General features: G+C 40.7%; 1 protein-coding gene across 1 annotated transcript; it reads right to left on the reverse strand.

Moving 5' to 3' along the window:
- Positions 1–1,609: 1,609 nt before the first annotated feature.
- Positions 1,610–18,639, reverse strand: LYVE1 (lymphatic vessel endothelial hyaluronan receptor 1). Its single transcript, XM_045825763.1, has 6 exons — positions 18,368–18,639; positions 14,369–14,537; positions 14,122–14,261; positions 4,341–4,637; positions 3,611–3,689; positions 1,610–3,062 (listed from the first exon to the last, which is right to left on the reverse strand). Exons 1-6 carry the CDS (start codon positions 18,450–18,452, stop codon positions 2,876–2,878), a joined length of 957 nt encoding a protein of 318 aa, XP_045681719.1. The 5' UTR covers positions 18,453–18,639; the 3' UTR covers positions 1,610–2,875.
- Between the last annotated feature and the right edge of the window lie 1,464 nt (positions 18,640–20,103).

The following is a 20,103-nucleotide window of genomic DNA, read 5'->3' on the forward strand; positions in this document are numbered from 1 at the left end:
TTCCACATATCCCCCAAGTCTCTCTCAACACCTGGCCCCAAGCTGGGCAATCCAGGTGTGCCCCACCTGGGCTGTGTACATCTTTCTGTTGTAGTTAAGCTGCAGTTGCTGTTGGCATGACAATGGGGGGGCTTAACCCCAGGCTGATCAGCACAAAAACTGGCTTCAACAGCTGTGGACAATCAGTTGTGCAGTGGCTGACCCCATGGATCGTGATTTACTTTAGCAGGGCTCTGGTACCCACTGAGTTTACCCGTTGAGTGTGTTGCCTGTGGAGGTGGCTCTAGGGCCTCCTGGGAGGTGCAGGCCAAGGTCAGCTGCCATCTGTGTTTTCTCCAGGATCTCCCAGCATGAGCTACAAAGCAATCTGCAGGTGGCTGCTACTTGTGCTGGGCTTGGAGGTGCCCAGGATAGGCCAAGTTGAAAGCAAAGGCTGGCAGCTGCTAGTGATAGGCCTGAGTCCACTTAGCAAGAGGTACAGGGTATGATAGCTACTGCTTGTTTTAGAGATTTTAGGAAAGTCTGAAGCCAGAGCCAAGACAGGCTGTTCATATGTAAAAGCCACTGGGAACAACTTAGGTGGGCCCATAAATTAGGTGGGGTGGGGTCTCAGGGATTGTCCCCCTACCTCCTGGGTAGGGCATATACCTGTCTAAATTAACAGAAGATTATAGTATCCTAATATGTAGGAGATGCCCATAAGATGTCTCTAGTGTGGGAGATCTGATTATTTGTCAGCACAAGTTAAAGGAAGACCACTAACTTAGAGTTTTTCCCTCTTTTTCATTGTCATTTCCTGAGAAATAGATGAGGCTGATAAAGCTTAAGGACGGACAAATCAGAGTTTCAAATGTCAGGGTCAGGCCGGTTATAAATGAGCAAAATGGGCAGGTGTGGGGGGAGCAAAAGGCAAATGTGTTACCACATCTCGTAGGAGATGCCCCTTTATTTTGGCATGAGGGTGCTAAAGGGGAGAGAGCACAGCCCTCTAAAGAGGACAGCCACTGCTCAGTATCGGGTAACTGTTGCTATGAGGGACTGTGGGTTCTCTCTCCAGATCGTCCCATTTTTCAAACATATCCCAAAGTATACATATGTGAACTCTCTTCATTTTTAATTCTTGGCAATTAAACCAAAATTTAAGATAATACTTTGTGGGCCAGCCAAAAAAGACTATGCCAGCCAGTTGTGGCCTCTGAGATAAAAGGATCATGGAGATGGGGCCCAAGGTGGGCGGCACTTTTGAGGGGAAGGAATTGTTAGCAGTCTAAGAAGGAAAGACTAGAGAGGAGAAGACAGGAAGCTAGAGAAACAGGGCAAATGAGCTGTCCTGAATCTCCCGCTTCCCGCTTCTTGTGGACTTGGAAACGGATTGGAATGTAGGACCTGAGTCCTAAGAAAAGGACTCTGTGTGTGTGTGTGTGTACTTAATTAACTTAAAGTTAAGACCATAAAGCAAGAACAGTCCCACATGGCAATACATATACTTTGGGTTTACACTTGTTTGTAGTTTAACAACCATACTTGTCTCTTACTTTTGCAAACAACAGATTACTTTTATTTTGCTTGAAACGTATAATATATCCATGTAAATAAGAGAGCAAAGAAGTTTTCTAAATGCTTTTATTTTTGGCACAAATATTTACAAATATTTCTGCACCTCTCAGGTTCTTCTTGCTGGAAAAAGGAGAGCTAGTGATACATTTGTTAATGACATTAAAAATGTGCATTGGTGTATAAAGGTAATAATGTACTTTTTAGCTATGTTAATAATAAATTAACATTATAATGGTTGCCATATTAGAGAAAATTAATTAATTAGTCTCAGAAAAAAGTAGTTTTAAAAGTGGATAAGCTAAGGATATCAAAACAAAACAATCAGCTTCAGACAACATTGTATTATATGCAATCTTTTGTAACTGAACAATCTTTTGTAACTGAACTATATTCAGTTACAGAGGGTAATACCTTGTATAGTGCATATATAGTAGGTGTTCAGCAAATTTTTGTTGAATTTTATTGCTTTTTAACACAGTACTTTATTTCAGTGATAATTAACTCAAATAAAAATAAAAATTTGTAAGAAATATTCTTTGGTTTCTTGTGTGTGTGTATGTGTGTGTGTGGAGGGGGGGGGAGAGAAGAAGAGAGAACAGGAGCAGCAGAAGAGGGAGAAAAGAAAATGTTTGTATTTCTGAAGAGTGATTCCAACTCCAATTGCTCAGAGATGAATATTTTGACCCTGTCTGTAGTCATAGTCCCTGCTGACAATATGCTGTCATTTCCTCAACTTCATTCTTTTTCTTTGGTTTGGTTTTACAGATATCAGGTCTCAAGTCATGGGAATCTCTATGGCCTTCAGTTGCTAAAGTTTTCCTTCCTTCTTTTGCCCTTACCTGGCTCAGAAGAACATGCCAAGTGGTGTAAATGTTTCCTTTTCAGAGCTGAAGAAGGGATCTGGGCTCTGGAGTCAATAGAGAAAGCCTTGGTTTCGGTGGCTTCTTGGCTCTCTACTCACCTATTCTCAGCCAGCCCAGAGGCCTCTTCTCAAATGTGCCCTGGTTAGCTGTTTTAGATCCCTGTGCTTTGAAAAGCTCCTTTCTCCCACTGGGATATTATTAGGACATTACGAGGCTAGAAAAGCTGTGGGAAGCTCTGGAGGCAGAAGGATAGGATTCAGCAAGGCTTGCAGTAAGAAGGGAATTTGCTGTTGTTACCTACATAGTCCAAAGGTGCCCCTGAGCCAATTCCAGGTAGGAAGCAAGGCTGGACTTTCTTGTTTGGTTCTTTGGCTCTCTTAGTTTCCCCATTTGGGGCCGGGATGCGTGTCAGGAAAGAAATCAGCCTCAGGTGTGTTCTCTCATTTCTTTCTCCTCTAAACTTCAGCTTCCAGGCACCGCACTGTAGTTTTGGGAGGACTCTTGGGCTCTTCTGGCTTTTTATCAGTTTTGTTTGATTCTTCATTGAGGTTGCTATTATCTGCCTTCTCCTCTTTTACTACTTTGGTTTCAATCATTTCCTTCTGCTGATTCTTGTTTGTAAAAGGGAAGGCCTTTACATACCTGTAGGCATAAACATAAAATCAAAGTGAGAGGCTCCTATGTGACACATATAACAATAAATAGTGCTTTGTCTGTGATGTCCGTGTTGGCACAGAACACTGGGTGCTTTTATTTCAGAGAGATGCTAACACACGTGCACTCAAACACATTAAAAAACATCCCCATTCTAATGGACTCATTTAGACGGGATAGTAAGCACAGAGGCTAAACTTTAGGCTGACCTCACAACCCTCCCCCTCAAAGGAAAGAATTGAAAATCAAATAAAGCATATACATTTTCCTCAAGATGTCAGTCTTTTCCTTTTATTTCTTGATTTTCAAAGGGACAGCCATTAACCCATTATATAAGCCTGGATGATGATGCATGTGCTGAAATAGTTGGGAAGACTGGATGGTAGGGAGAAGAGCTGAGATGAGGGAGAAAATTTATAATATAAGAGGACTGCCATTTCCATTTTGATCAGAAAAATGCTAATAACAACTTTGGAAAAACACAAGAGGGGGGTATCGCAAAGATTACAAGACTAACGGTAGGCCACTAACCCTACCTTTTGACGTAGCAAATGGCAAGACCAGCTGCAGCAGCAAAGAACAGGAGTGCAAGCACCAGTAGAGCCGTGGGAACACCTGGAGGAAACAGATATGGCCTGTTGGTCCTTCACTTGTACACCAGTGCTGTGCACAGCCCTTTTAATGATGAGTCCTCACCCCTGATTGAGACACAGATAGTGAAGGAAAAAAGCCTTTTCTATGATGGCACAGGGGCCACTTAGGATGCTGGGTCCACATCTGCTTCCTTGCTTCTTGCCTGTAGAACCCTTGGCCTTGCCTCTCATGCTCTTTCTATTCTGTAAGTTGCAATATGAGAGAAAGAGTCCATTTCCTCTCTGTGGCTTTTTGAGGATAAGTTGGGAGCTAATTAACCAAAAAGAAGTGTTTATTTTTAATAAGAAAACAAACTTTCTAATCATATGCATTTAAGGTATATATTTTTAAAAAACTTCTAAACATTAAAGGTAGTAATATATTTTAAAAGTCTTTGAGTTTGACAAGTGAAACTATTTCATACTCATGATTTTTAGTTTAATCATTAAGGGCTTTTTTTTAGAACTCTCAAATTCTATGACTATAGAAAGTTGAGTTTGCATTAACCTTTTTATTTGTGTTTGGCAAGTCCTGAGTGCCCAATCTGGAGACAGTCTAATTTCTATGTATTGTCTGTTACACACACACACACACACACACACACACACATACACCAGACATGGAAAGCTTTACCTCCAAACCCAGCACCTTCATTTTTGAATCTTGATGTATATTCACCATGTGATTCAGTTTCTGTAGATGTGGTGGTAGTTTCCATATAAACTTCTGTTATGCAAATTAATTTCCTTTTTCGTGGAGAAGTGGAAGTCAGAACAGGAAGAGGTTTAGTGGAGTAAGGGACACCAGTAGATGAAGTTGGGTGTACATTGTCTCTGCCATCCATTTCTGTGGTGTATGTTGTACTTTGGATGTGGAATATGGGATCTTCGGTGGTGATAATTTCTGGAGAGCATGAGTTAATCCAAATATCTGTTGGGGAGGGAAAAACAAAGTGACCAGTAGCCTCCTAACTGATCTTTCTGCCTCTAGTCTTACTTCCTACAATTGATCTTAGCCAAAAGGATGAGAAGTGATAGTCTTACTTCCTTATACTATAGCTGGAATGGTCTTACAAAAATGCAGATCTAATCACAGACTTCGTTCCTTAGAATCTCTTGGTGACTGCCACTATTGCGTGGCCTGTAAGGCCCTCCATGATTTGGGCCAGCTGATGTGACCAGCCTCATCCGATCAGTCTTTCTTTCCTTCCTCCTACCATACTGAGATTTCTTCAGTTCTTTGATATGCTTTCTCTCACACCTCTCACAGGCCTTTGACCTTGATGCTTTCTTCCCCTGTAGTACTCTTTGCCCCCTCTTTATTTTATTTATTTATTTATTTATTTATTTATTTATTTATTGAGAAAGAAAGGGAAGGAGAAAGAGAGGGAGAGAAATATCAGTGTGTGGTTGCCCCTCACATGTCCCCAACTGGGGACCTGGCCTGCAACCCAGGCTTGTGGCTGGCTGGGAATCAAACCAGTGACCCTTTGGTTCTAAGGCCTGTGCTCAGTTCACTGAGCTACACCAGCCAAGGCTGCCCCCTCTTTATTTAGTTCTTATTTATACTCCAGGTCTCAGATTGAACGTCTCTTTCTTAGGCAGACTTGATGACTAGATTGGGTTCCTAGGCATATGTTCTTGTGCCTCCTTGGATTTCCCTTGTCACAGTTCTCATTACACTCCTTCCCACTGGCCTGTCTTTGTCATCATAATATGCGCACTGTGCCTAACACATAGTACATGCTCAGTATTTGATGAATAAAGGAAGGAAGGAAAAGTGAAAGGAAGGAGAGGACAGGGAGAGCAAATATACACACAGGACACCACTTCAGGACAAAGGTCTACCAAAACCAGATTGCTCTGCATTCATCAAAAAAGGGTGGGGGAGGTGAGGGAGAGAGGTAGGTTTGCCTTTCAATCTGTTGAATGTGGTAGAGAGGAAACTAACATTTGTTGAGCATCTTGCTCTGAGTCACCACAGCACTTCTTTTAACAATTTTATCAAATCTTCATTTAGATAGGAGGAAACTGAAGTTCAGAGAAACTGAATGACTTGCCCAAAGTCACAGAAGTTGTAAATGGCAGAGCCATGAATACATTATAACATGAATTTGCATCTATTTAAAATCCTTCATTATTTGTGGCAGTGGGTAGTATCAGCGGGAATGTTAGCTATAAAGAAAAGTCATTCCATTCATTTTTGAAAGTTAAATTATAAATCAAGGTCATGGATATTATAGTACTGATAAAGCATTTGACTACATACATATTCAGTCAGAATTTTATGCCATTCATTTTACTTTGAAAGATCTCTATTCAGATAGACATCATCTTTGACTTTCTCTGCCCTGAACTTTTAGCTACATTTCTCATTTTTGAGCAATGCTGAGTTCTTCCCTCAAAAAAAATGAACCTTTTTTAATATCACAGAAAAAAAAAACAACTACTGAGTATAATATACTATGCTGGGAACTGAAAATATAGAGATAAATATGGTTCCTGTTTCCAGGACAGAGAATTTTGATAAGAAGAGGGGGAGATCACTGGGGATTCACAGAGGAAGTGGCACTTGGGCAGGGTGTGGGGGATTAATGTGTTCATTCAGCAAATATTTATTGAGCTCCAACTCTGTGCAGGCACTGTTCTAATTGCTAGGGACACAGTGCCAACAAGACAAAGTCCCCACTTGTAAGGGGCTTATATGATATTGGAAGCATAGAGATAATAATTTTTTTAAGCCAGAAATGTCAAAGGATGGTAAATCTTGAGAAGAAAATTGAACAGGATAAAACTTAAACTGGAAGGGGTAGGGAAGGGGAGACAGATACTCTGGGTAGGGTGATAAGAGAAAAATCCCTTTGTGGAGGTGATACTTAAGCTGAGACCTGAATGATGAAAAGTAGCCAGTCATTGAAGATCTAGAACAAAGGAATTGCAAGTAAAGAGAACAGGGAGTTCAAGAGCCTGAAGTTGAATGAACATAGCATGTTTGATTGGGGTTGCGGGGAGAGGGGAAATAGATTGGCTGGAACTGAGGAGCAACTCATCTAGTATGGAAGGGGGAATAGAATATCCCAGTCAATTGAAATAAGCATGATCCAAGAATCCAGAAGTTTGAAAGCATAGTTATGTTAGAAAAATGAGAAGGAGCACAGTGAGGCTGGAGAGTAGGGTGTGTGCGTGACTGGCAGCATGACAGACTGCAAGCAAGAGATAAGATTGGGAAGACAGTTTAGAGCCAGATTATTGAGATTCAGAACTGTCGTGTTAAGGAATTTGGAATTTATTCTGTAGAAGCAGGAATTTTCACCTGGACTCCACAAACTGATATACAAAAGTTCTCAACTGATATATAAAAGTTCTTATATATGCCCACTTTTATATTGCTGTTCAAGTACAGTTGTCTCCATTTTCCCCCTAAGTACCCTCCCCTGCCCCACCCATCCCTGCCTCCCATCCTTGATCCTACCCACTTTGGCTTTGTTCATGTGACCTTTGTACATGTTCCTTGACTACCTTTCCCCTATTTTCCCCCATTAACCCTCCTCCCCATCCCCTCTTGTTACTGTCAGTTTGTTCTTTATTTCTATGTCCCTGGTTATATTTTGCTTGCTTGTTGGTTTTGTTGATTAGGTTCCACTTATAGGTGAGATCATATGGTATTTGTCTTTCACCATCTGGCTTTTATGTGCAGAAGGCTTTCTAGTTTACATCATATTCTTAAATGGGAAGTTATCTAAGGTTGTGGAGCAGATTAACATAATTATGAGTGGAGGTGTGTGGAGGATGAAATACAGAGGGAAGAGAGTACAGTCCAGAAGTAAACAAGATGATTGTAATTACATGGAAATAGGGGAATCCAGAAGTGTCTGGACTCTGGAACTTAGATCTTAAAGACCTTTGAGGGAAAAGTGATTCTCAACCCTGGTTGTGGGTTGACTCATCTGGGAAGCTTTAAAAAAATATTGATGCTCAGAACCCATTCCAGGCCTATGTTACTGATGTGTGGTTATCACCATGGAAGGTGCTACAGGGAAGTAACATGATTTAAGATTTAAATCTTGGCTCTGTCCCTTATTAACTGTGGCCGCAGCGTGGTACACTGTTTAAGTATCAGTAGAAATGATATACTTGTGTCCTTTTACTGAGGATTAATGAGATAGCAAATGATACAGCCTAGCACAGTGTATAAACAGAATAGATAAGATCGCTTCACTAAGTGTAGGCAAGAATGCCCTAGTGTGAGGGAGCAGCAGCTCTTTGGTCCTGTGATCCCTCATGGGTCAAGGACACAGTGTACCTATCTCACTTGAAAGTGTTAGGAACTGGCTCTCCTTCCCCTACAATCTACAAAAATAACTTCTCTAGAATGTACCAAGTGCTCTGGTTGGTATTAAACACAGAGTGGGGTTGGAGTCCAAGAGGAAAGGTAGGAGTAAGGGGTATAGGAAGGATTTCTGGAGAAGACGACATTTGAGATTTAAATGAAGAGAAAGTTAGCCAGGTGGAACAGGCTGGGTACAGTGGCAGAGGGAATAGCGTGAAAAAGATGATGCATACGGAGCTTTAAATGCACTTTGGTTTGATCCCCAAAGCTGACAAAAATAGTGACAAGAAAGATACAGTTGAAAATCAGTGTTAAAATCACTCTGATCCCCAGACAAAGATGGTAATAAGAAAGGAAGTTACAAAAACAAAGAAGCATGGGGTAAGTTTAGGATTAGCATTAGGATGAGGGTTAGGGTAACTCTGATCTTCACAAAGATGACAGGCAGAAGCAAGTAAACCTAATTCATTTCAATAAAATAATATAACCACTCAGAGCAGTGAATTTTTTCAAGTTACTTTGTATAAAATTCTTTGACAGTACATCCAGTACATCTTTAGAGGGATATCTTCTAAGGACTGAAAGAAATGCAAAAAAAAATCTTATACACCTCTCAGTAGGTTTTTTATTTCTAATAATGTTGACTTTGTAATTTTGAAAGCATTGTAGAACAAGAAAATATATTTAAATTATTTGTTGGGAACTAACATGTTTCACATAAGAAAAAAGAGATACAAATAAAAGTAAACTAAGGAAAAACTTGAATTGTTAAATTTGGGCTATATATATCAATAAAAATCCATAACTTTAAAACATATATGTGTGTATGCATATGTGTATATGTACTATTTGTGTGTTGGGGGAAATCATCAAGAGGATGTGACTACCTGTTGATTGGTTTGTCAGCCTTGGTTAATTGGAGGCCCCTCACTCCCTTGTTGTCCTTGGAATGTGCATTCTGCTTTACTTTTTGGTTCTAGAAGCTGTCCAAGGACCCAGCTTTGAGATAGTAAGGTGTTGGTTAAGACCATCTAGATGGTATATGTGACTGAGCTCAGTTAGGGCCTCCTGTGTACATGACCTAACCCAGTGAAGGCCTCTATATAAACTTATGAGATTCTGGCAGGCAGTGTAGTAACCTACCAGTCTTGAGGCCACCCAAGACAAGACTCATAAGTAAGTTCCTTTTTTTTAAAACCTGCCACCTACCAATCTGGAGCGGTTTGTCCTTACCTTAGTCTCTCCCTGCCCTCTGCATACAGGGACCAGTTTCGGATTATACGTGGAAGCTCCTAAGGTTGTAAACTAGCAGTATGTATATAGATATTCTTTTTAGTGGACAGCTGGGAAATATGCATATATTTTCTAGCTGTCCACAAAAAAGGACTGAGAAGCAATGCAAAATCCAGTAGTAGTTAGAACAACTTGCATCCAGATCTTGGTTTTTAATTAACATTCTCCACTTTAAGGAACCAGAGCTCCTTGGAGAAGTAAATGGCTGATAACATGTCTGGAACAGACCAAGTACAGGGCAAACCTGGGACATGCTATTATGCCAGAAAATAAGGATTTGATCAAATACTAATGAGATTGTTAATAAAAGCCAACTAAAAGGGGCTCCCACTTGCCAAATTTGGGACAGTTTGAGCATCAAAAAGAATAAAAATTGTGTTCTGGCTGGTGTGGCTCAGCTGTTTGGGGTATTAGCCCATGAAATTGAAAGCCTGCAGGCTTGATTTCCAGTCAGGGCGAATGCCTAGGTTGCAGGTTCAGCCTGGTCAGGGTGCATAAGAGAGTCAATGAATCAATGTTTCTCTCTTGTTAAGTGGTCTGGCACTAGCAGCAGCCAGCCTAGATTCACAGCTTGGCTTTACCTCGGAATCTCTAAGCCCAGCACAAGTACCAACCATCTCGGATTGCTGTATAGCTCAGGCAGGGTGGCCCCAGAAAGAACACAGGTGGGAGCTCACCTTGGCCTGTACCACCTGGGAAACCCCAGGACCTGTGCACCCCAGTGGACAGCTATAGACTACATCAGAGCACCACCACCCTGCCCCTGCACAGCTGATCCTCCATGAAGGGCAGAGGTTGGTGGTCAGTGGTTATAGACAATCCTTGCAACTGTCTGGCCTGGGTAAATCCCTCTCATTGACCTGCCAACAGCAACCAAGGCTCAGCTACAAGAGGAAGGTGTACTCAACCCACACAAAGGGCACACCTCAAATACCCACCTTAGGTGATAGGGAAGGCTGTGCCACTGGACCCTACAGGATACCTACTACCTTAGGCCATGCTACCAAGACAGGGAGTCATATAAGCTCTACCTAATGCATAGAAACAAACATAGGTAGGCTGTGAAAATGAGGAGACAAAGAAACATGGCCCAAATGAAAGGACAGATCAAAACTCCAGGAAAAGAACTAAATGAAATGGAGATAAGCAATCAGATGCAGAATTCAAAAGACTGGTTATAAGGATGCTCCAGGAACTTAGTGAGGACCTCAACAGCATAAAAAAAGATCCAGTCAGAAGTAGAGAATACACTAATTAAAATAAAGAACAATTTATAGGGAAACAACAGTAGAGTGGATGAAGCTGAGAATCAAATCGATGGTTTGGAACATAAGAACACAAAGAACAACCAATTAGGATAATGAGAAGAAAAAAGAATCCAAAAAAATGAGGATAATATAAGCAGCCTGTGGGACAACTGCAAGCATTCCAACATTTGCATCATAGGGGTAACAAAAGGAGAAGAGGAAGAAACTGGAAATTTGTTTGAAAAAATATTGAAAGAAAACTTCCCTAATTTGGTGAAGGAAATAGACATGCCCATCCAGGAAGCACAGAGTCCCAAACAAGATGGATGCAAAGAGGCCCACTCCAAGACACATCATAATTAAAATGCCAAAGGTTAAAGATAAAGAGAGAATCTTAAAAGCAGCAAGAGAAACCAGATTATTACCTACAATGAGTTCCCATAAGACTATTAGCTTATTTCTCAAAAGAAACTTTGCAGGCTAGAAGAAACTGGCAAAAAATATTCAAAGTCATGAAAAACAGGGACCCACAGCCAAGATTGCTCTATCCAGCAAAGCTGTCATTTAGAATCAAAAGGCAGATAAAGAGCCTCCCAGAAAAGAAGAAACTAAAGGAGTTCATCATCACTAAACCGTTAGTATATGAAATGTTAAAGGGACTTATGTAAGAAAAGAAGATTGCAGCTATGAACAATAAAGTGGCAATAAATATATACCTGTCAGAAACTGAATAAAAAAAACAAATTAAGTAAATAGTAACAGAGGTAGAATCATGGATACAGAGAGATTTTTGGTGGTTGCCAGATAAGAGGGGGGTATAAGGGAGTGGGTGAAGAGGTGAGGGGATTAAGAAGCACAAATAGGCAGTTGCAGTATAGCCATGGGGATGTAAAGTACAGTGGAGGAAATAGAGTAGCCAATGAACTTACACACATGTCCCAAGAATATGAACAATGGTGAGGGGACTGTCTGAGGGAGTGGAGGGTTCTGGGTGGAGAGAGGGGAAGGGGGAAAAATCAGGACAACTGTAGTAGCATAGTCAATAAAATATAATAAAAACTATAATAAGATACCACCTCATACCTGATAGAATGGCTATTGTCACGAAGACTGGTAATAACAAGTTTGGGAGAGGCTATGGAGAAAAAAGAACCCTCATTCACTGCTGGTGGGGATGTAAACTGGTGCAGCCACTATAAAAAACAGTATGGAGGTTCCTCAAAAAATTAAGAATATGGTTACCATGTGATCCAGCAACCCCTCTTCTGGGTATCTACTCCAAAAATTTGAAAACATATATTTGCAATAGGCACCCCTGTGTTCATTGCATTATTCATGATAGTCAAGACATGGAGAAAACTGAAGTGTTCTTCAATAGAGGACTGGATAAAGAAGATGTGGTATGTATAGACAATGGAATACTACTCAGCTGTAAGAAAAGGTGAAATACTGCCATTGGTGACAACATGGATAGATCTTGAGGATATCATGCTAAGTGAAATAAGTCAGAAAAAGTCAAGAACCACATGATTTCATTCATATATGGGATATAAAACTGAAAGCAACAAATGAACAAACAAAAAAAAAACAAGCAAAAACTCAAATGCAGGCACAGTGTATGGTGGGTACCAGAGGGAAGGGAGCTGGAGGAGGCAGCAAAGGGTAAAGGGTCAAATGTATGGTGACAGAGAAGATTGACTTTGGGTGGTAAACACATAATGCAATGCACAGATGATTTATCATAGAGTTGTTCAGTTGAAACGTATATAATTTTGTTAACCAATGTTACCTCAATATAATTACTTGAAAAATACAAACCAAAATAAAACACACACATAAAAAGAAGATAACTATTTTTACAGCTCCCCTCTCCCCATACATAGTAACTGATTCCGGCAAGGATCATCAATGGCTGCTTAAACTATCAGGCGAAAGATAGTCGGGGGTCAGAATATTTGAATGGTGTCAAAATATCACACCGTAGACCACACATTGAAAGGGGGAAACATATCTTTGAGTTCATCAGAGAGGTCTGGCAGTCACCATCTTAACCAAATGATCAAAATTATCATATCAATAGTGGAACATATTGACATTAAGTGCCTTTCATCGGTATGTGATCCAAAGTACATGATATCATCTATGCAGTATTTTTGCTAAAAATATCAAACATCCATCTAACATGCATTTACCTTTAAGTAAACAAGAAATATAGGGGATAGAAGTAAAAGTTAAATAAAACTGTGGGAGAACTTGTGTACCCAAGTCCTCTTTCCCTAACTCTTTTTTGTTGAGTCTAGAGGGCTGGTGACCCTATCATCACATTGACAGCCGGCAGGAAGGCCAGGCAGTTAAAAGGCCAAGCCATTTGACAGGCATGGGCTGTCTATGAGATGAGCAAGATAAGCGGTGTATGAATCACCAATTCCCCAGCCAAAGATGATACAGGCTGAACAGGCAAAGGGGAGAATGGTGGTGAAAAAAATGTTGGAAGGAGCCTTATGTTCTGGTCTGGACTCTTCAGCTGACTATAGGACTTTGGACCAACCAAACCTCCATTCTTAGCTATAGCATTCATAGTTTCATCCGTGAAGTGAGGGAAGGATACAAAGCGTTTTTCAGGTCACCTTCTATGCCAAAGCCCCCTGGGTCAGAGGACTGCTTGGACCCTGTGTTGCCTTTAGGAAACATATTGCTGATGCCATTTTTCTCTTGGATCTTAGAGAATGATTTTGGAATCTATCCTTGTGTATGACCACTCAGCTGGATGACCTTTAGAAGGTCAGATATTTGAATATGTATGAAGAGAAATAAATCAGGCAGAGGTTCTTATGACAAATTGAGAACAATTTGTATTTAGTAAATGAAAAAGGTTTCTGAGAAGGTACTTAAACCTTTCTGGAAGGTAAAGCACTGGGGGTAAGGCAACCAAGGTCTCCAAGCAAGGCCATGAGCAAATCAGTTCTACTTTGTAGCTTTACCTCCTTCCTCCGTGAAATGGAGATCAAGTCTCATTCTAAAAAAATGTCAAATGTAGCATCTGAGTTTCCTCTCCTGTAAAGGAATGTAGGATAATGGCAAGAGCATGGCTTTAGAGTTAGGTTTCTGTTTAAATCTTCATAGTAACGAGATCTCAGACAACAGTACTCAGATCCTCTGAGCTGCTTTTTCTGTAAAATGAGGATGATTAAACATATCTCATGGGAGAGTGTCAAGGTTCAGTGAGATAACAGCACATTACTTTGTCCATAATAGGTATTTCCTTCTCTTCTTATTGTTTATTTTATAGGATGGAGTGGGGGAGGTAACACGGAGCCTTCTGGGATGCCCTTCCCCTGATGTTGCCAGTCAGTCGCATTTTCCCTAACTTTTTCCTCCAAGGGGCACCCTGCCACATCCAGCCTGGCCACAAAGTCGGTCTTGGGAGGGTTAAATAACCATTGCTATGATTGCTACTGCTCAGGGTTGCCCTTCTCAGATATGTTGTAGAGCTAGCGAAACCTGGAGAAAATGCATCAGATGGAGAGTCTGCAGATCTGACTTACCAGATGAGTTGTGACAATAGGCCTTATACTTTTCATGGAGAAGCTTACTCCAAGTCAGGACACCCACTCCATTCTTTCCACACTTGGGGTTTGGGAGAATCCGAGAGACGACTAAGAGCTGGTCTGAAACCCATCCATAGCTGTAACAGAACATATTTGTTGAACGATTACATTGATCTCTATGGCTGAACAAGAACACAGAGCCCAAAGAGCTCTGGCCCTGTTCGTGAATCCAGCTGTTTCTCACCTGCAAGTCTCAAAGCTAGACTTCCGTGCTGCTTCAACCTGATCTTTGCTGGCTAAAGTTAGTCCCATCAGCCTACAGGCCTCCTGGGCTTCTGTGAAGTTCAGCTGCGGGTTTGTCTTTTTTTCCACAAGGGTCACCCCCATAATTCTGCATGGCATTGCGGAAAGCTCTGCAAAGGAACCACACAAACCCTCAGTTTGCTACTGTCCTCATCTAGAGCCCTTAGGCTCTTCTTCTTGGCACAGTGTTATTGTCTTGATGTAGCAGTGAGGTCATTGTGGCTGGGATTAAAGTTTAGAAATAACGGGACACAGACCACATATTTCCCACAAGGACGAACTGCTGGGTTGGTGGGTGCTCGGTCTTATCCAAGCTGTACCACTCATCAGATCCAAGTTCATTCTGCTGTTCTGCATTGAGGTGCCTTGTTTGTTATGTGGAAGCTTCAGCTACTACTTTCTAGGTGATTCTGCTGCTGCAGACCTTTTTGGAGTCCATAAAATGAATGGTCTGAGACTTTGGGAAACATAGAATTCAGGTCTCTTGCTAACAAAATAGCAATACTTCAAACTAATGTGGATTGGAGATAACCCTATTCAGAGCTGGGTTGAAAAATGTTGCACTTGGTATAACCTGAACTTTTTCAGGCCCAGATCTTCTCTGACCATTGGGGGGCAGACTTACTCAGAAGTTCCTGGAGGAGCTAGGCAGTAAACCTGCATGACAGAGAAACTAAATGAAGTAGAGTTTTGGAGTCGTATCTGGATTTGAATCTAGTTTATATATGTCGCTAGCTGGCTCTGTGACCTTAGGCCTACTTATTTTATCTCTTTGCCTCAGTTCCCTTGTAAAATTGAGAGAGTAACAATACCTATGTATAGGGTAGTGAGAGTTAAATGAATTAATTCAAATAAAAATGTTTAACATATCACCTGCTACACAGTAGGTGCTCAATAAATCATAAAGAACATTATCATTATGTTATCTTTAAAGCATTTTGCTTTTAGTACTCAAATTGTTTTCCTGCAGAAGTGGAGGCACTTGAATTGTTAAGATGTGAATATTTTCCTCAAAATCTAATGAATCTGAGAGTTCTTTTAATCCCTTCCTTTAGTTCTGAGGTTTATAGACCTATATGAAATTGTCAGTTGCAATGCCTTTAGGTACATTATTCCTATTGGGTTTCATCCCCAAAAGTCCATATAAGTGTGTTTCTGTCTTCTGAGTATTTGCTTGTACACAGATCTGAGCATTGGATGCCCAGTTAAATGCTTTGACCACTTTCTAGGTGAGTATTTAAAGAAAGATTCTTGTGGAAAGCATGGAAGGAGCTTTTCTAAGTCCACCATGTGACCTTGCTGTGCTCTGGGCCAGAGGCTGCGGGAAGAAGTATGGGTATTATGTGCAGTACTTGTGGGTGGCCTTGTTCGCTTCCGCACCCTGCTCTCACCAAGGGCGAGACCTGAGGGTCAGCATTCTGATGCAAGTGTTTGTGACCAGACAGCCTCTTACATGAGAACCATACCAATATTAATGCCAACTTCTGTAACCTGTTGATGCTACTCTGTGCCAAACACTGTCTTTTTTTTTAACAGAAAATTGAGGCTCAGGGAGATTAGTAACTTTCCCAAGCCCAGGGATCTAGAGCAACTAGTGGCAGACTGGCAGCACAAACCCAATTACAGCAGACTCTAAAACCTCACGTCCTAACCAGCACACTGTTCTGCTTCCCACTGTGCTATGGGGAAAAGATGGACACACACACACACACACACACACACACACACACAACTAGAGTTGAACTCTTGGAACACACCATTTGTCTTAGAATTTGGTTCATTTATCCCATGAACTTGCTATTGCTGGAGACTCTTAGGGCTATTTTTTTGGGAGGGGGTACTTGCAGATTTATTAATTACACTCTAAAGTGGTCTTGATACTCTCTCATCATATCTCATTTTTACTCTAAATAATATTAGTAGTAGTAATGGCAGATCTATTCTGGGTAACACACCTAGCTTTCAATATTTCTTATAATATTAATTGGCTGTGGGACCTTGGGCCAGTTAGCATTCTCATCTGTAAAATTGGGATGCCATGTCTTCTTCACGGAATTCTTGTCAGAATTGAACTAGATAACTAGAACCTCGCAGAAGCTGAGTCCATAGTAGGCTGTTAATAAATATTAGTCATGGTTAAGTATTTTAAAATTTTATTTAAGGACAAAAATAGGCAGCTGGTATCCAAGGGGTACACCAGCAAACTCTTAAGCATCCTCGGGAAATGATGGGCATGGTAGAAACAGTATATGCCTAGCTGCTAGACCGAGCTGAATCCAAACCTGAGCTTCATTATTCACTGCCTTTACAGCAGGGACATCAAACTCACTTTCACTGGGGGCCACATCAGCCTTGCAGCGGCCTTCAAAGGGCCGAAATTATTTTAGGACTGTATAAATGGAACTACTCCTTAACCATTATGGAGCTGAAATGATATTCAGCCCTTCGAAGGAGGCAGCCTCGAGGCCGATGTGGCCCTGGTGAAAGCGAGTTTGACGCCCCTGCTGTGTGGCATCAGGCACATCGCTCGGCCACACTGAACCTGCTTCTTCATCTAGAAAATGTCTTCTTGAGATTTTATTCCCCAGCATAGGGACACAAATTTCCTTATCGAGTGCTCAGATTTTTATTTTCCCAGAGCTGCAATAAGTGGTTTGTGGTTATAATTCCTTTTTAATATATACTATATATTAAATATATTTTAAATACACATACACACATCCATGCCCTTAACTCTGTGTCTCTGCATAATAGGCCCTTGAGGAGGCCAGCTCCCATTCTCATCCACTCATCTTCATCAGCCCCCATTCCTTCAACCATGGTTCTAAATAACTTTCAGTTGTTTCCAAAAATTTAATTTCCTTAGGAAAATTTTGCCAGTATTGAGGAGGGTCTGAAGAGTGTGATAGAGTCATTGTCAAAGACAATTGAGTAATGGTAGCATTTGGGGGGAAAGTGAATAGTCTTCTCAGGGGGATTTCAAAGAAACCAAATGCATTTGACAGTAACAATTCTAGTAATTGTATTTTTAAAAGATCAATTATATAACTTCTAGCTTTCCTTATAAAATTAAATACAATAATATATGAATCAACTCTGGATGTCAGTTCCTGACATTCTATATCTCAGAGCATCTTCCAGCATCAGAACACACAATTTCCTTTTAATGTACTCAAAGTTTTATTTGTCCAGAGCTGAAATGAGTGATGTGGTTACAATTTTTTGCCTATAATGCAGAATGAGGTTACCATTTAGGCATCTCAAAGCTCAGAAATCATTTCAAGTCATTCCTTTGGTAGAGAGCTGATGGCTAATTTTTAAAACTATATTTCACATTTTTTTTCAGTTTATTTGCTATTTACAGCATATTAAAAACATATGCATCCCCTGCATACCCAGAGTGGTCATAGTGTCTGGTTCAGGAGATGCTGAATATGTGTTTAATAAGTAAATGAATAAATATGTTTTACCCCATAAAAAACCATATGCATCCCATGATAGCATAATATAATTGAAATTAAAATAATTATATTGTCACTTCCAAAAATTTAAAACAGGTCAATATTCTGTGAAAGCTAGTCATTTTCCTCAGGCTTAGTGATTGCTTTAAAAGTTATATAACCATAATTGTCTTCTTCAGTGAAACATTTTTAAAAACAAATGATGTCTCCTCAATATTTTGTTTAAAAATATCCTCATTAAAAATAGTCCATAACCAAAAATGAAAGCCAAGATAACATAAAGGTAAATGTGAATCATTTTGGTGAAGCTGACAATATGGGGAAAACATTTCTGGTAGACCAGTACTACCAATTAGATCTTCTGTGGACATTGAGGGTTACCCCCACTCCCAGCAATGCACAGTCAAGAACTTAGTAGGCTTAGGACAGGTTGTAGGATTTTGCCTTGCCTTGGGCTGGCATTCTGCTAAGAAACCTACCTTGTACCTGGAGAGAGCCTTGGACCAAGAGCCTTGTGGTCCAGATGGATGCAAGAAGCAGCACTGGGCTGAAGCACTTGGTCATTGTGCCAAACCCTTCAGAGCCAGAGAAGCACTTCAGACAGCCACTGGCAGCAACACAAGCATACAATCACCAGTCTGGATGGAGACTTCTGGAAATATGTTGGGGCCCCCGCTGCTCCACTTCATAACTGAGACATCCGGATTTCCCTGCTTTCAAGCTTCTGACTTGTCAAGGTCACTGGGGGAAATGAGTGACGTCCCTTGAATGCCCAGGCTGCACTTTGTGGATGGCTTTCTGGAAAATTTAGCTAATGCTGACTCAGAATACACAAAATGAGGAAGGCAGTTAGCACAATGTGAACTGCTGAAGGTTTTTGCCATTTCCATATTCCCTGCCACTGCCCACCACCCCCACCAGCTCAGTTCTCACACGTTCATTGTCACTGCCCTTGGAGCCCATTCATTTATATACTCCTAGGAATGTCTCTGTCTCTAAAGGAGATTAAGCTTGGCTTGTGCTTTTTCTCTCACAATCAGGGAGGGGTTTTTTTCCAGCTGCATGTTCTTGTGATCTGTGGGGGAATGATGCTAAGGCTCATGAAAGCAAATGCCCATTTACATACGAAGGACAGATTCTTCATGCCTCCCTTTGGGTTTCTTTTATACATTTAAAATTTCTACACCACTACAGGTGGTGCAATCCCTTCTTCAGAGAAACCAGACACACAAAAAATTCCTATTTAAAAAATACTAGTGTGGGGGGGGAGCAATTCACAAAATTAGTCATTTTACACTTTACAGTAAAGGGGTTTTGCCTATACAACAGGAATTCCTACAGGGGCCCTTTACAATAACTTTTTCTTTAATAACTTCTCTTACAGACCAAATAACTTCTCTGGCAGACCAAAATTCAACTTAGACTTCCCCTTTCTCATTTGACAAATGTGAGGTTTTTCTGTACTGTGTACAAGCAGACTGCACTTTCTGTTTTCCCAACCGCATTTCCAGTGGTTGGTCCTCCATAGTAATTATGGAATTCTGGCTTGAGAATGATGCCTTGAGCAAATGTTTATGAGTTTTCTCCAAAATGAATGTCATGTATAAGAATTAGTCTATGGGTAACTAGTTCATTTCTATACAAACAGTATCCCTAAGTTTGATATCTATACAGAAAATACCAATAACAAGGAGAATCTGCACAAACGCAAGGCAACTTCTAAGAGACTGGGGGATAACCCTTAAATATCTCCAATATCTAAATATTTTACTACCTTTAGATCTCATTACTCAGGTGAGCATAAGCCTCAGGCTATGGGTACCTCACAAACATATGTGACTAGCACCATAGAACTAGGTAGACAGGAAAGCAGGTATCATATCCTCTTCATCACTATCCTTAAAGCCCTAGCATCATGCTTGAAAAATACCTAGCCTTCAAGCATTTGCTCAGGTATGACAAAAAGAAAGAAGGAAACAAGATAAGAAGGGGGAAAATGAATCATAGAAAATAAAGCTCAGAATGGGAGAAATAGTTTATGAGAAATGAGATCGACCTAAATTTCAGAAACATATCCCGAGAAGGAAAATTAGTAGGTAATGGGCGTCTGTCTGACTGTGCTGGTACCTAATAATGAGTTTCTGGAAGGGGAAACAATCTTATTTTGGGGATCTCTCTATTGAAAGAAGCTACGCTACCATTGGAAATGTGATTG

The sequence above is a fragment of the Phyllostomus hastatus genome, unplaced genomic scaffold (genome assembly GCF_019186645.2).
Source record: "Phyllostomus hastatus isolate PE091 unplaced genomic scaffold, TTU_PhHast_1.1 phas_scaffold_585, whole genome shotgun sequence".
Lineage (NCBI taxonomy): Eukaryota > Metazoa > Chordata > Mammalia > Chiroptera > Phyllostomidae > Phyllostomus > Phyllostomus hastatus.